This window comes from Camelus dromedarius, chromosome 3, assembly GCF_036321535.1.
Source record: "Camelus dromedarius isolate mCamDro1 chromosome 3, mCamDro1.pat, whole genome shotgun sequence".
Lineage (NCBI taxonomy): Eukaryota > Metazoa > Chordata > Mammalia > Artiodactyla > Camelidae > Camelus > Camelus dromedarius.
Window position 1 is genome coordinate 104,323,439 of NC_087438.1, and position 15,434 is coordinate 104,338,872.

A 15,434-nucleotide genomic window follows, 5' to 3' on the forward strand; every position below is an offset into this window, starting at 1 on the left:
GCACGCGATCCTGAAAGCAGAATGCACCAGACGGCTTGAGCCCTGGTCTGAACTGGGGGATGGGTTGGGGGCAGTGGGGGTTGGGGGCTGGAGGCAGCTAGGAGAAGCTAAGCAAGGCTGCTGCAGGTGGGGGAGGCTGTGCAGGGAGGGCCTGGGCCTGAAGGCAGAGTGCACCGACTGACTGGCTCAGCCTACAGAGGGAGCTGGGTAGGAAAAGGACTGGAAGCTGGCACGAGAGGGAGAGGGTTAGTAGGACCTCGCTGGGTGTGGTGCTGACAACCCAAGGGTGAATGTTAACCATAGAAAGGGCCGGCCCAGGGAGGAGGCACTTAGGAAGGGATATGGGGGAATGTGAAGGGGGTGCTTTCCTTTCTAGCTGAGAAGATCCCAACAGCAGCCTAGGGTGACCTGCTTGCACCCTATCCAGCCACGGCAGGGGGAGAGGGTAGGGAGGGCAGAGGGAGCATTCAGGGCCGGTCCCAGCTGTGCCATCAACTCAGTGTACTTGCCCGACCATGCCATGCGGCAGCCCTACCTGCCTGAGAACACTAAGGTGACAACAAAGCATTTAAGCTTAAGGTGGAAAAAAATAAAAGTGTACATGAGTGACAAATACAGAATGCATTAGCTTTGGGGAAAAAAAATCCTATAGTTTATAATGCCCTAAAGATTCTCCAGCTTTTTTTTTTTTTGAGACCTAAACTAAAGATGACTCTCCTGAAAGTAGTACGGGAGGATGTGTTATCCTTACGAGCAGTGGAGAAAGTGGGGCTGTAGGTAAGATTACAAGGAGCCTAGGTATCTTCTACTTGACTAAGCCCTAAGAAAATCTCTGGTACTCTCTCTATAGTAGAAGACACCAGATTTCAACCAAATATATCAAAAGGTATATTTAAGATTCTCAGATGCCTTAAATCTGATATACGTGATAATATTTTTAAACTCAATCGTGTGACTCTTGCTGGGCATTTCCTCATGCAAACCTGCAGAGGGCTTTGTCAGTTTACATGGTTTGTTAATACCATAAACAAGCGATTCCTCTCACCTGTGCCCATACAGTCCCCCAATAAGGAATTTTAATAAAGCCTACATGGCACGACTGTAAGTGTGGTCAAGGGTATAGAGTGACGGTTGGTCTTTATTTCTCTCAACGAGGATGTGTTGGAAATCAACCAGAGTACATTGTTTGGAAACTCAGGGTCAGCAATAAGGAGTAGGTTCAAGCACTGGTCTCAATGCTTCTGGTTGTGTGGCATTGGTGAGCCACGTAATTTTCCTGAGAATCAGCATTCACATCTGTAAATTGGTTAATATAATATTGTTCAGTGTGCATCTCAGGGTTATTATGAGACTCAGCCGAGTTAATCCATATGAGAGGAGTTTGGATATTATGTAGCAATTGATAAATGTAAGATGGTATTATTTTAACGGAGCTTGGATGGGGTAAAGTGTGGTCCCTCTACTCATGTTTAAATGTCACTTCATTCCACACAGCTGCCATTTGAAGGACGCCGGTTCTACCTGTTGCCTGTACCCTGGAATAAGATGGCTCAAATGTCATTTGCACACCAAATATTGACTCAATTGACATTGGATTGAAAGGAATCTTAAAAGTCCAGACTATTTCTGAGAGACCACTATAACTGAGGGGACATGTTAGTAGCACAGGCGCTATCATTCCTTCTGCAAAGCCCATGATGAGAATTATTAATTGGTCACAGCATGTGTTCTCACCGAGGTTGGACGCAATCTCAGAATCCTTCAAAACAGAGCAGCTTAGGCAACCATTACTCAGTTATCACAGTGGTCACAGAAGCTCAAATTCCACAAACTCTGGGACAGATTAAGTTAACACAAAGACACTAGAATTTTGTTTTCAACAGACAGTGAAGGGACGCAGCAAGTCAAACTAACAAGCTATCAGATAACAACTGGAAGCTCCTTGCAGTGATTATCCGTATCTTTAAAGCAATGCAGAGGAGTGCTATGGGGTTACATTAATACAGTTTAAAAAAAAAAAGCCATTTAAAGACCAAAAACTACTCTCAATTGGAACAATTTTAGTGTTGAAGCAAAAAGTCATACCTATAGCTTTTGCTTTTCTCCATACTTAAAAAGCATCTGCCTTACGTCGTTAACTTACTGCTCAATACAGTAAGTAGAAATGTGTTTCCTAGTTCTTAAAGAAAAAGTCTTAAATATGTTTAATATATTCTAGTTAGGCAGATAAGGAAAGTGATTTTCTGTTTCAGGGAACTTTACATCACAGCTATATACAACACTGTATATAAGTTTAAGTTTGCTGCCCAAGCTTCCGTTCTGAGGGGCAGTCCCGTAGACGGAATGCATTAACGTCAATGTCACTGTGCTTACTTCGTTAGGTTGACTGTGGTGAGTTCCAGGATCCCAAGGTCTACTGCACTCGAGAATCTAATCCCCACTGTGGTTCTGATGGCCAGACATATGGCAATAAATGTGCCTTCTGTAAGGCGGTGGTGTAAGTATCACACTCACCAAATCTCCCTCGCAAACACAAACTTCTAGAATAAGATATGACACTTTCCTTGAGATATTCTAGAAAGTTCTACACATACCCACCAACAGAAACTGAAGAAGTAAGCTTCAGGCAAATAGGTTGAAAACAAATGGGTCAAAAACAAACTTAAAGAATTATATAATAAATTACCTGAAAACAATTTTAGTTATTTTACTTTGTTATTATTCAATTTGACTCAGGGAAATTTTTACAGATCTTTAAGAATTTTAATACACTGTCTTATTTTTTTCATTTATCTCTGATTAAAATTTCAGTAATTTTCATCCAGTGATGTTTGTTGTTGCTGTTAATAATTTTGTAAAAGATGACAGAAATTCTTAGAGGTGTAGTCAAGTTTGAAAATTCATCAAAGTCAGAAACATGGAAGACTTGAGTAAAATATTTTTACTGATGATAAATTTTCTCACAAGTTATTTTCAGACATTTTCTTTTATAACAGCTTAAATGTTGCTAAGGCATCATTCTCTTTTAGTCTGATAAAAAGAGCCTTCCAATAAAGAATACAGGAGATTATCTCTTATTATTCAGACTATTCAAACTTTACAGATAGTAGGTATATTAGGAAGATTCTATCAAGGGCCAATATTTATTGAATTTGCATGTTCATAAGAAACAACAGGTACTGTAGATTTTAGCTAACTGTGAGATTCCTGATGAATTGCAATTTATTATTAATAAAAATTTATTTAATCAATCACTCTTTTGGTCTGATTGCTTTTTAAAAGCAGGGGGATTTAACCCAGATAAAAAGTACCTCACTTCCAATACCATTCTCATCATTTTCTTGTATTAGAGTTTCTTCCATGAGTGCCTTAATTTCCCTCAAGTTAGCCATAAAGTTTCTAAGCAAAAGGACTATGTAACTCCCTATCAATAATAACAGGACTAAGCAGATAGAATGATATTAATAAATATTGAATCAATACATAATACATACATGCCTACATTTATATGTAACATGACTAATACATCAACACCAAAATTTTCCCAAGAGAAGGGCAGTAGGGTCAGGGGAGGCTTGATTTAATATCTGCTGTGAAATTCCAAATGCTCAAATATGGTTCAACCTCCATCAGTTAAGAACTGAGACATTATAGTCTCTTTGCCATTATTTCTCCCGTCACTTTCTACCTTTTCCAGTTGTGCACATTTTTACTCTCAGATAATGAACAGTTAAAACCAAAAGGTCTAAACCTTAGTAAAACTCTGAAATTTGTTTAAGAGTCATGCTTTCTGCAGTTAGGCCAGATGTTACTCTGAGTGTGTTTAATTAACACCTGCCAAATCACAGACACAGATGTGTGTAAATCAAATGACTGCATGGACTGCGACAGAGTTAAACTTTCTTCCAGCCTCTGTAATGAATATGAATGATACTGCACTGAGCATCATTTGTGCTTCTTTTTTATAGGAAAAGCGGTGGGAAGATCAACTTAAAGCACCCTGGAAAATGCTGAATCAGAACCAGTGTTCTCTGCTGACTCACCAGCTCGCTTGTCCTTCTCTCTTGCTTCTGCTGACTTTTCTCTAGTGACTCCCCTCAATTTATAAATACACTCCTACTCTGCCTGGATTTTGGGGAGTTCAATACACTTCCCTTGATTTACTTGTCAATAAAGTAAATTCTGTAGAAGCATTGTTTGTGTTTTTACTTCATGATCAAAAAAATACAGATACAATATGGATTATTAACCTAGCATAAACTTGGATGACAAGACCTGTTTTTCTGATTGAAATCAATCATGTAGTCACTGTGGGATCCTGGGGAAATTCCTTCCCCTTCTCTTCTTCTTGGAATTTCAATGTGAATAATGAAGGATTTTTAACAACATAATCATATGTTTACTAATACTGTATAATATTTATTATTATTAACGCTTAAGAATTATAGGTTCTTCCCAATTCCAGGAAGACTATTTTATATAAAAACAAAACATTTATCCTTTCTAGACCATAGTTTTCTAGTCTCTATAGAATGATGGATTTGGACTATCCTACATAAAGACATACTTTATTTGGTTTCCCAGCAAAATCGAAGGATTTAACAGACGGAAAGAAGTGAATGAATATTCAATAACTAACGAAGAGATGTAAAGTCCCTGAAAGTGTGCACCTTAAAGAATGTAGTTAATTGACCTTCATCATGGAATAATAGAACTGGATGAAACATGAGGAATCTTATCACTGGAATTTGACATAACATTGTAAAATGATTATAAATCAATAAAAAATGTTAAAAAAAAAAAAAAAAAAAAGGAATCTTACGGCCCAGAGGAAGTTTAATTATACTGCCAAAGAAAAAAAGTTCCAGTCTGTAGAAAAGTCAAGGTTAAAACATAGCCCTTTTGATAATCAACTCAGTCTCCGTGTTGTTGGCTCAATCCTATGAAGACAAGTTGGATATAAAAATATCTCATTCTAAGCAATCGAGTTGGAAGTACTGAGAAGTCTCCCTTTGAGTAGTCACATTCAGTAGAGCTTTGTTTACAAATAGCATCTTCCTGGGTGAACTCACACAGAAGACTTCTCTAGATGCATTTACTAGGTAATCAGCCCTGTGTCAGCAAGCGTTTACTGAGTGCCTACTCCAAGGCAGGCTCTTTTCTCAGTACTTGGGATACAGTTATGGATGGGGGTGAAAAAGGCAAACAAAAACAAAAACAAAAACAAAAACAAAATCCTATCTTAATGAAGTTTACACTTCAGGAGGGGGAAATAGACAAAAACAATTAACATAATAAGTGAATAACATAGTAATACTTGGGGAGAGACAGTGGCCAATGGCAGCACTAAGCCAGATGGTTAGAAGGGTTCTAATTGGGAAGACAAGGAGATGAGGGAGTTGGCCAAGAAAATATCTTGTGGAAGAGCAAAAGCAGCAGCTAGAACACAGTCCTTAAGGCTGGAACATATCTGACTTGTTCAGGGTTCAGCCAGGAAGCAATGGTGACTGAAGAGAAATGAGTGAGCGGGCAGATTATAGGCGGTAAGGTCAGAGAGCAATGAGCTCAAACCATGAAAGATTTTGTAGTCACTGTTAAGATTTTCTCTTTTATTCTGCTGTATAAAATATGCTAACTATAAATATTAAGATCATATTTCTGCTTACAAAATCTCAGTTATATTTTACGCACATAGGTGTTAGCCTTTATGTATTTAATTGAAGATGGCCTAACCCAACTGGGGGATGTGTCTGATATTTAGATAAAGAGCCCGAGAGTGGATTGGGTTATGCTAGGGAAAATAAACACCTCCTGCTCTTTCGAGTGTGGGCTGTGTACTCTCCCATGCTTAAAGATTATTCCCCTTGCTGAAAAAAAATAACCACATAGTATATAATTAGGGCAAGGCGACAGTAAGAGGGTGGATCCTTGAGTCACACTGACCAGAACGTGAGTCATGGCTCTGACGTAAGCTGTGTGTTTTTGAACAAGTCATCTGACTTCTTTGTATTGGGATTTATTCATCTGTATAATGTGGATACTAGTATTTACGTCCTAAATTTATTGTGAAGAGTAAGAGAATGATGCACATAAGCACTTAGTCTCTGATACGTAACAAGAGCTCAAAAATCAGTAGCTTTTATTATTATGTTCTGCCATCAATTTCAGCATTATACTGTCTTTATAAAGCACTGGTCAGGATATTTTTGCTCTTTTTTGCAGTATTTACATAGTTTTTAAAATGTCTATCTTCTGTTCATTTAACATTTTTGAAAATTCTGTTGAAATGCTTTTTCCTCCTGTCATTTTTATCTGTGTACTAAATTCCCTGCTCCTGAGGAAAATGAAGCCCTTTTCTGCAGTTTAGTTTCTACTCCCTGAAGTTCCTTAGCTACTCTGATGTCAACATGTACAGCACTATGTATGGTTTGATGACTGAATCATTGTGCATTTTTGAAAGAACTACCTCTCCACACAGCACACTCTTCCTGTCCTACTCACACAGTCCCCTCCAGCCGGGCCGGGTTCCTGCTGGCTGTCCACACAAAAGCTTCCTTTCCACCACTTTGCCCTTTCCTGCCACCTTCTGCCACTCTATCTGTCCTTCCTCCCTCGTACAAATCTCTTATCTAAATCTTAAGACTTCCATTTATTTCAAGGCTTGTGTCAGGTGCCATAAGTACGTGAGCAAAACAACACCTCATATCTAGTTCTGAGCTATTCTTTGGGTATGAAAGGGAAGCACATAAAAAGCAAAAGGCGGAAGACCAGGAATCATATGCTTCTTAGAAAGAAGAGTCAAGTCATAAATAAGAATCAGCACTCAAACTACAAGCGTTTGGGTTCAGCAATGTATACCGTCTGTCAAATCTCAGTGAATACACAGTTAAGATTTATGCCTGTCATAGTCTGCATGTTTTATATCAAAAAAAAAGGATGTAAACATGTAGTCTAAGCTATAATATACAGAGTGAAGTTTAATATCTGCAATTTACTTTGTATTGCATCAAAGATGGATTAATAAACAGATAAACGGAAAGATATGGGATGAAACAAGTAAAATGTCATGGTTCAGTCTAGATGATGGGTTTCCAGGGCTTCACTATAAAAGTACTTTAACACTGCTGTGTGCTTAAAACTTTTCCTTAAAAATGCTTTTTTAATTTTTTTTTTAACCCAGAAACTGCCAACAGGAGCAAATATTCGTAATCCTGTTTGTGTTCCTCATTGTTGTGACATTAAGGACAGAACACAATGTTTCAAGTATAGTTTGTACTCTTCTCTTCAAAGCGTAAAAAACAATTTCTTTGATCTGAATACGCGTATCTATCATTACACCTTCAGATAAGATGGGAACATTGTCAAAACTGGGTCACACTAAACTTATAACCTCTAACTATCCTCAAGTATTTTTTTTTTTCCACGCCAACTGCTGCCAAGTCATCTTGGTCAGTTCTTCTCCTTTTCACTGGCTTTTTGAAGCCAAGTTCCTTGCAAATACGACGCAGTGTGTCAATAATTGGGCTTAAGTGAAGGGGCCTTAGCTGGGGGCTTTTCTGTGCCAATGTAAAGGTTTCTCGAAGTGGACATACAAACTCACACGCACACTCTAAAATGAAAAGGGGAACAAGAAGGGGAAAAGGCTAGAGAAAATAATAACTATGATAAAGACTGAAATCATTCACCACTAATAAGGGAACCAATCCATTTACTTTTTCCCCTGGTCTATGTGGTAAGTGCACAAGCATTAACACATTTAAATTCAGCAAGAGCTGTGAAACTGTAGCCCCTTTTATAAAAAGGAAGCCTAAGGTGGGGAGATACAAATGACTTGGCCATGATCTTATAGTCAGGGAATTTCAGGATCTGTATTTACTCAAGATGGTTACATCAATCCATGTTCCTAAACTGCCTTTCACGTAATCATAGTAATTTGAGCAACTTGGATGTAAGGGCTGTGTTAGAGGGATTAGTCATATATACCTGTAGACATCATAAATAGAAGTACTCATATTCAACAAAGGCTTAAACAAGTATGTGGAGAGGGTGACATGCATGTGCCATAATACCTAATATGTGAACAATTATGTTAGTTTTTTGTGATGAGGCTACAGTTCTGAGAAGGCGTGGTTCCAAGGGGCTACTAACTCTAAACCAGGCATTTAGTGAAATGCTCTTTCTTTCTCTGACTTTCCTTTTTTTCTTTCCCAGCGCTGGTATCCATGACTTCACAAAATTTTGGTTAATTACATTTCTGTGGCTTGACTTAAGAGGAAGTAGAACAGATTTTTCCTTCTTTGGTTGGAAAAAATTTAGACCTAGCCTAATAAGAAAAAGGTAGCTTGTAGACTCACTACAGCTACCCTTTAGATGTGGTAAGATTCGTTTACTAAAAGCATGTATATATAAAGCCCAATTCCATGAGTTTTCGTATGTTGTGCTTCCATTTTCATTTGCCTCAAGTTTTTTCCCCCTTTTGACTTTTCCTTTGACCCCTTAGTTTCGGGAGAATGTGTTTGTTCTTTAATTTCTACATAATTATGAATTTTCCAGTTTTCCTCCTATGGATTTCCAGTTCAATACTACTATGATTGGAAAAAATACTCAATATGACTTAAATTTTTGTAAGTTTGGTAAGACGTGTTTTGTGCCTAACATGTGATCTATCCCAGAGAATGTTCTCTGTGCACTTGAGAAGAAGGTGTACTCTGCTGCTGTCGGATGGAATGTTCTGTTTCATCTCATTCATATCTTTGGTCCATCTGGTTTAAAGTGTAACGCAAATCAAATGTTCCTGTCTGGATGATATTTTGTTGAAAGCATGATGCTGAAGTCCTCTACTATTACCATACTGCTCTCTATTTCTCCTTACAGTGCTGCTCATATTTACTTTATATATTTAGATTCTTCAATGTTGGGAGCATTTATATTTATAATTGTTATATCCTCTTGATGAATTGCCCCCTTTATCATTATATAATGAACTCCTTTATCTCTTGTTAAAACTTTGATGAAAGAAATTGAAGAAGACACAAATAAGTCGAAAGATATCCTGTGTTAAAGGATAGGAAGAATTAATATTGTCTAAATGTCTATGCAATCCCTATAAAAATTCCAATGGCATTTTTTCACAGAAACAGAAAAAACAATTCTAAAATTCATATGGAGCCAGAAGACTCTGAATAGTTGAAGCACTCTTAACAAAGAACAAAGCTAGAAACACCACCCTACATGATTTCAAATTTTATTATAAATCTATAGTAATCAAAGCAGTATGGTACTGGCATAAAAAAGGACACATAGACCAATGGAACAGAATAGAGGATCCAGAAATAAACACACATATGTGGTTAACTAGTCTTTAACAAATGCACCAAGAATACACAATGATAAAGTAACCTCTGCAATAAATGGCACTGAGGAAACTGGATATCCATGTGCAAAAGAATGAAATTGGACACTTCTTACAAAACACACAAAACCAACTTGACATGGATTAAAGACTTAAACACAGGACCTTAAAACTCCAAGAAAAAAAACCCCCATAAACTTCTAGGAAAAAAAATAAGGAAATCTCCTTGACACTGGCTTTGACAATGATATTTTGGATATGACACCAAAAGCAACAAAAAGCAAAAGTAAACAAGTGGGACTACATCACATTAAAAACCCTCTGCACAGGAGAAAAAAAAGGATTAACAAAATGAAAAAGCAGCCTACAGAATGGGAGAAAATATTTGTAAACTACATACCTATTAGGAGGTAAATATCTAAAATATATAAGGAACTCATGTAACTAAAAAGATCTGATTAAATAATGGGTAGAGGAACTGAACAGACATCCAAGGCATACAAATGGCCAAAAGGTACATGAAAAGGTGTTCAATATCATTAACCATCTTAAAAATGCAAATCAAAACCACCATGAACTATCACCACAGAACTTTAGGGTGGCCATTATCAAACAGCCAGAAGAGAACAAGTGTTGACAAAGATGTAGAAAAAAGGGAACTCTTGTACACTGTTGGGATTGTAAATTGGTACATTATGGAAAACAACACGGAAATTCCTCAAAAAATTAAAAATAGAACTACCCTATGGCTCAGCAATCCCACTTCTGGGTATACATCCTAAGGAGATAAATTCAAATCTCAAAGAGATATCTCTGCTCCCATGTTCACTGCAGAATTATTCACAATGGCCAAGACATGAAAATAACATAAGTGGCCATCGACAGATGAATAGAGAAATTATGTATATATCGTTAAAAGATAAACTGAGGCACATTAAAATTTACAAGACTTCATCTGGGCAAAAATCCATTCAAATCAGCCAGGGCCAAACTAAAAGTAGTTAGGAGTGCTTTGCTGACAGACACTAAGGGAAAGGCTTTTAAAGACAAGATGTGGTGGAAATGTTCCGTATCTTGATTGTGGCGGTAGTTTCATAGGTGTACACATCTATCAAAATCCATCAAATTGTACATCTGAAATATGTGTAGCTTACTGCATAGAAATTATACTACAATAAAGTTGTTCAAATTTTTTTTAGAAAAAGAATATGTGCAAGCAAAGCAAAGAACTTATCTGAACAGCTACAGCTTAAGTGGTTATCTTGCTTGGAGAATTCTAGTTGGCAGTTAGTGATTAGTGTTAAGTTTCGTGGGGTTTTTTTGGATTCAATTGCACTAACTCTGCCTTAGCTTTGGGTTTGCTTACTACAAAGGCTACCAAGGCATTAGAGCCACGTCAGCATAATCGCCTCCTTATTTAATTACTTTAACAATATATACAATTGAATATTATTCATCCAAAGAAATGATAAGAAAATCCTGCCATTTGTAACAGTAAGAAGGAACCCAGACTTCATTATGTTAAATGTAACAGCCAGACACGGGAAGATAAATATTGCATGATCTCACTTACATGTAAAATCTAAAAAGACACAGAACCAGAGGAAAGACTGGTGGTTGCCTAGGGCTGGGTGGGTGGGGAAAGGGTCCAAACTTACAAGTATAAGATGAATAATAAGTTGTGGAGCTCTATTGTACAGCCCAGTGACTACAGCTAATAACACAGTATTGAAAAAGTATGTAAGAAAAGGATGTAAAGGCATCTGCTGAGGAAAAGAAACAGTAGTGGGAGAAGGTAACCACACAATTCTCAGGTCAGAGCCACAATGACAGTTACCTGAGTTATTTTAGTTTTCATATGAGTAATCTGACAATAAACTCTATTCTCAAGTTCCCATTACACAGAAAACTATTGCTCACCCAATAAAATCTCACTCATTCTGTAGTAATAATCTTGTTAGATGTGCAATGCTTTTGAAAACTGTTTTATAGGCTAAAGCAGACATCATTAAATACTTTCTGAGTATTTTAAAAGGCGTTGAGTCCCTCCTACAGGTGTCATAACTATAGGTTAATTTCTGGGACTTACTGAAAACCTTCATACTCTTTTATGTAGGTGAAACCAGCAGAAATCTCATGAACACATCACCATGTACCATTTCATTTTGACCATTCTCAGGACACTAGCTTTTTGTTCCTCAAATCCTAGAATCGGGAAAGAGATTTGCTTCCGCTTGCTAATAAGCTCTTTATATGCCTGGTTTGAAGGAAACTGTTGCACCGTGGTGCCTAGGTGAGAAGTACAGTACTGCGGAAACACACTGAGAGGGAAGCCCTGTCTGATGGAAATGTGTAGGCTAGCCGACTAAGCAAAACAAAAAGATGGCAAAAGGGAATAATCATTCTTTTCCATGAATTTCCTTCTTTGCTCCTCCAGCTCAAAGGTCATCCCTTCAGCAGGGGACTGGGCAACCTTCCTCCTTGCCAGCAACCCTCTCCTTGCCAGCAACCACTCTGTGCGCTGGTACACCTGTACTGTCAACGGTCTGTCAGTTTCCTCCAGGAGGCAGAGCCCTTGGAGGAATTGGATTTGGAGCTAGAAAGATGTCTTTTGTGTGAGTCCTACTACCAATTATGGGTTAAACGATAATTTGCTAAGCCTCAACAGTGTCACCTATACAATAAGAATAAGTTCACAGCAAAATTGAGTGAGAAACAGACTTCCCACCATCAACCTCCCCACTAACCAGGTACATTTGTTAAAATCAATGAATCAACATTGACACATCACTATTAATCAAAGTCTATAGTTTAAAATAGGGTTCATTCTTTGTGTTGTAGATTCTCTGGGTTTTGACAAATGGGCTGTCGACATGTATCCAATATTATAGTATCATACAGAACAGTTTCAGTCCTAAAAATTCCCTTGGCTCAAATATTTATCCCTTTCTTCCCTTGAAGCTTTGACAATTGATCTTTGTATTGTATTATCCCTATATGTTTGCCTTTTCCAGAATGTCACTTAGTTAGAATCATGTAGTATGCAACTTTTTCTGGTTTTGGGTCTTAATTTCAACGTAGAAGGGGAAATTTTCCCCACACCACCGAAAAATTATCGGACACTGGCTGGGTGTCCTTAAATTCAACTCAATTCTGACATTACCTACTCAGAGACAGCATCAGATTCTACAGGTTAAGGGTTTAGTCCTACAAGACTGATTCCTGTCCCCAATTTCAGAGCCCAGTCACAAGCCCAGGTGGTTACCTGGGCTTCTGACTGGTTGCCTGAAATTTTTTAATGTGCAATGTGAGAGCTGTGAGTTTCAGTTTTATTCAGGGACATTACTGAGGACTATAGCCCAGGAACAGCCTCTCCAATAGCTCTGAGGAACTGCTCTGAAGAGGCTGTGTGTGTGTGTGTGTGTATGTGTGTGTGTGTGTGTGTGTGTGTGTGTGTGTGTGTGGTTTTGGCTAAGGAGTACATGCAGTCAAGCTGTAGCTTTCAGAAGGTTACTGCTAGTTGTAAGGAACAGGTAATCTCAGTTAACGATTTTAGTGCTTTTCTAAGCATGGGAAGATGCAAAAATCTAGGTTCATAAAAACTTTTCCTGAGTACATCTAATTATCTAAGGGCCTGTTTTGCCTGTTTTCCCAAAGCACAAAGTGCCTCATCCTGTTCTTTGTCCTCAATTCCTTTCAGAATGTACCGTAGGTCAGCAACTGCTATGGCTACTGACTTAACCCTTATAGAGCTGGATGGTGGGCAATGTTCTTCGCTTTACATTTACCAGCAACAGATCAGATCAACAACCCCATCCAACTCAGGATGCCAAGGGCAAGTCCAGGTTGTTGCTTGTACTACTAACCACCAGGTATACAGCAGAGGTTCCCATGACCCCTTCTTTGGGTTCAATTAATTTGTTAAAATAGCTTTACAGAATTCAGAAATATTCTAATTGCTAGATTACTGGTTTATTATAAAAGGATATAACTCAAAACCAGCTAGATTGAAGAAATACATAGGGCAAGATATGTGGGAAGGGAGAGAACTTCCATGCCCTTCCAAGCGTGCCACTCTCCCCAAATCACCAACCCAGGAGCTCTCTTTGGGTTTTTACGGAGGCTTCATTTCATAGGCATGATTGATAAAATCATTAGCCACTGAAGGCTGATTCAGTCTGCAGCCCCTCTCCCCTGAGGTCAGTGGGGTAGAACTGAAACTTTCAATGCTCTAATAACATAAGATGCAATAAGTTAGAGAGAATGAGTTGTGCGAATGAATATTTATGTCTCAGTTGAGAACAGAAGACTTCACTTACTATTGTATACTCAGAAAATAATTTCCTAAATAGGCTCCAATGCCTCACAACACTACTCCCCCTTAACCCATTTGTCATAAAATAGAATCAGTGATTTTCATAATTAAATTATGTAACTCCTGTATAGAAGTCTATCACTCAGAGTAAGAATAATATAAAGTAAAATCTTTAGCACAGAATTCCAGTATGTGCCAAAATGAAGTAAGAGAGATTGGATTTACCCTTTCACCTGAGATGACTAGTAATCTAGGCACAATATGTGAAACAGTGGTTTTAATACATCAGAGACAAGCACAAGACACTGATCCCTGAGGGAAGAAAGAAATGAGGTGATCCCCAAGATCACACCAGTGTACTTCCTGGGCAGTTTCCAAGTGAAAACACAGGGAAAGGAAACCAAGCAGAGCCCACAGTGTCCATGGTTTGAGGACACGGGGGAAGACGAGCAGCTAGTGTTCACAGGGCAGAGTAAGAGAGCTCTGTAGTCTTCTGAATACTGACCAGCATTTGTGTGTTAGGAAAATACATAAGGACAAGAAAATAAACACACCAGTGGAACAGAGAACAATCCCTGGTGTCACAAAGGGCTAAATATATTTTATGGCCCCATTAGCCAGATTGGAAAACTTCACAATACATGGGCATCTAGTAGTGATCAGAGGGTCACTGCCTCTGAAATGGGGTAAAATGGGCCCTAGACTAAAGGCTACTTTCGTCTCATCTAATAAAATTTTAAAGCCAATCTCCAAATATATATATATAATTTTGTATATACATTATATGTGTATATATATCAAACTGTTTTCTGTTTCCAAGTAATTTAACTGCAATCCAAAGACAGAGATAAAAAATATTTATAGAAATAAAAGTATCCAGTGTCCAGTAAAGTAAAACTCACAGTGTCTGGTATGCAAAAAAACAGGAAAACATGACCCTAAATCTGGAAAAACATCAATAATATAAAAAATGACACAAATGATATAATTGATAGATGAGGTTATTAAATCACTTATCCCTTATGTTCAAGAAGGTAGAGGAAAGATAGAGGATGCTAGGTAAATAGATGCAAGATATATATACATATATATATATATATATATGCGCAGAGTATACTTCTATAGATTAAAAAAAGCAAATTGAGAAGAAAAATACACTATGTGGTATTAACGGCAGATTAGCCAGTGCAGAAGAAAAGATTAGTAAACTTGAAGACGTAGCATTGGGGATGAACAAAAATAAAACTAAGAGAAAAAAAAAATAAAAAAATTATTGAAGAAATCGTTAAATTGTGGGATGGCTTCATGTAGCCTGGGAAAAGGGTGATGGAATATAAATATACTTATTTGAAGAAATAATTGTTATACAAATTCTAAACTTGATGACCACAATAAAGCCACAGATCCAAGGATGTTAACAGACCCCAAGTGTAAGAAATACAACCATCCTTAGCATAGCTTATAAAACCTGTTATCTTAAGGCCTGCATTTGAGTCTAACCATTACTTTCATTTCTAAACATATACTTTACTTATTATTTGTTTTCTTTTTTCCATATTATTCCTTATTCTTGAAATACTGGTCATCACTTATATGTCTCCAACTTTCTAATAACTCTGAGGGCCAAGTCCTCTGGTTATGACAACCTCTCCCACTTCTCCAACTTACTCAAATGAATGTGCTCTCTTCAGTGTGACCCCACTTATTTGTGTATAACTTTAATCAGATAGCTTTATTTTCCTTTAGCCTGTGAACTTCTCTTACTCA

The 15,434-nt window shown here is 37.7% G+C and overlaps 2 protein-coding genes across 2 annotated transcripts in view; one reads left to right on the plus strand and one right to left on the minus strand.

Annotated features, from left to right (window-relative positions):
* The window catches only part of LOC105097008 (uncharacterized), a 269,473-nt gene that overhangs the window by 99,644 nt on the left and 154,395 nt on the right, over positions 1 to 15,434 (minus strand). The window lies entirely within an intron of this gene.
* On the plus strand, positions 709 to 4,220 carry LOC105097033 (serine protease inhibitor Kazal-type 6). Its single transcript, XM_064478816.1, has 3 exons — positions 709 to 765; positions 2,382 to 2,497; positions 3,969 to 4,220. The coding sequence occupies exons 1-3, from the start codon at positions 709 to 711 to the stop codon at positions 4,012 to 4,014; spliced, it is 219 nt and encodes a 72-aa protein (XP_064334886.1). The 3' UTR covers positions 4,015 to 4,220.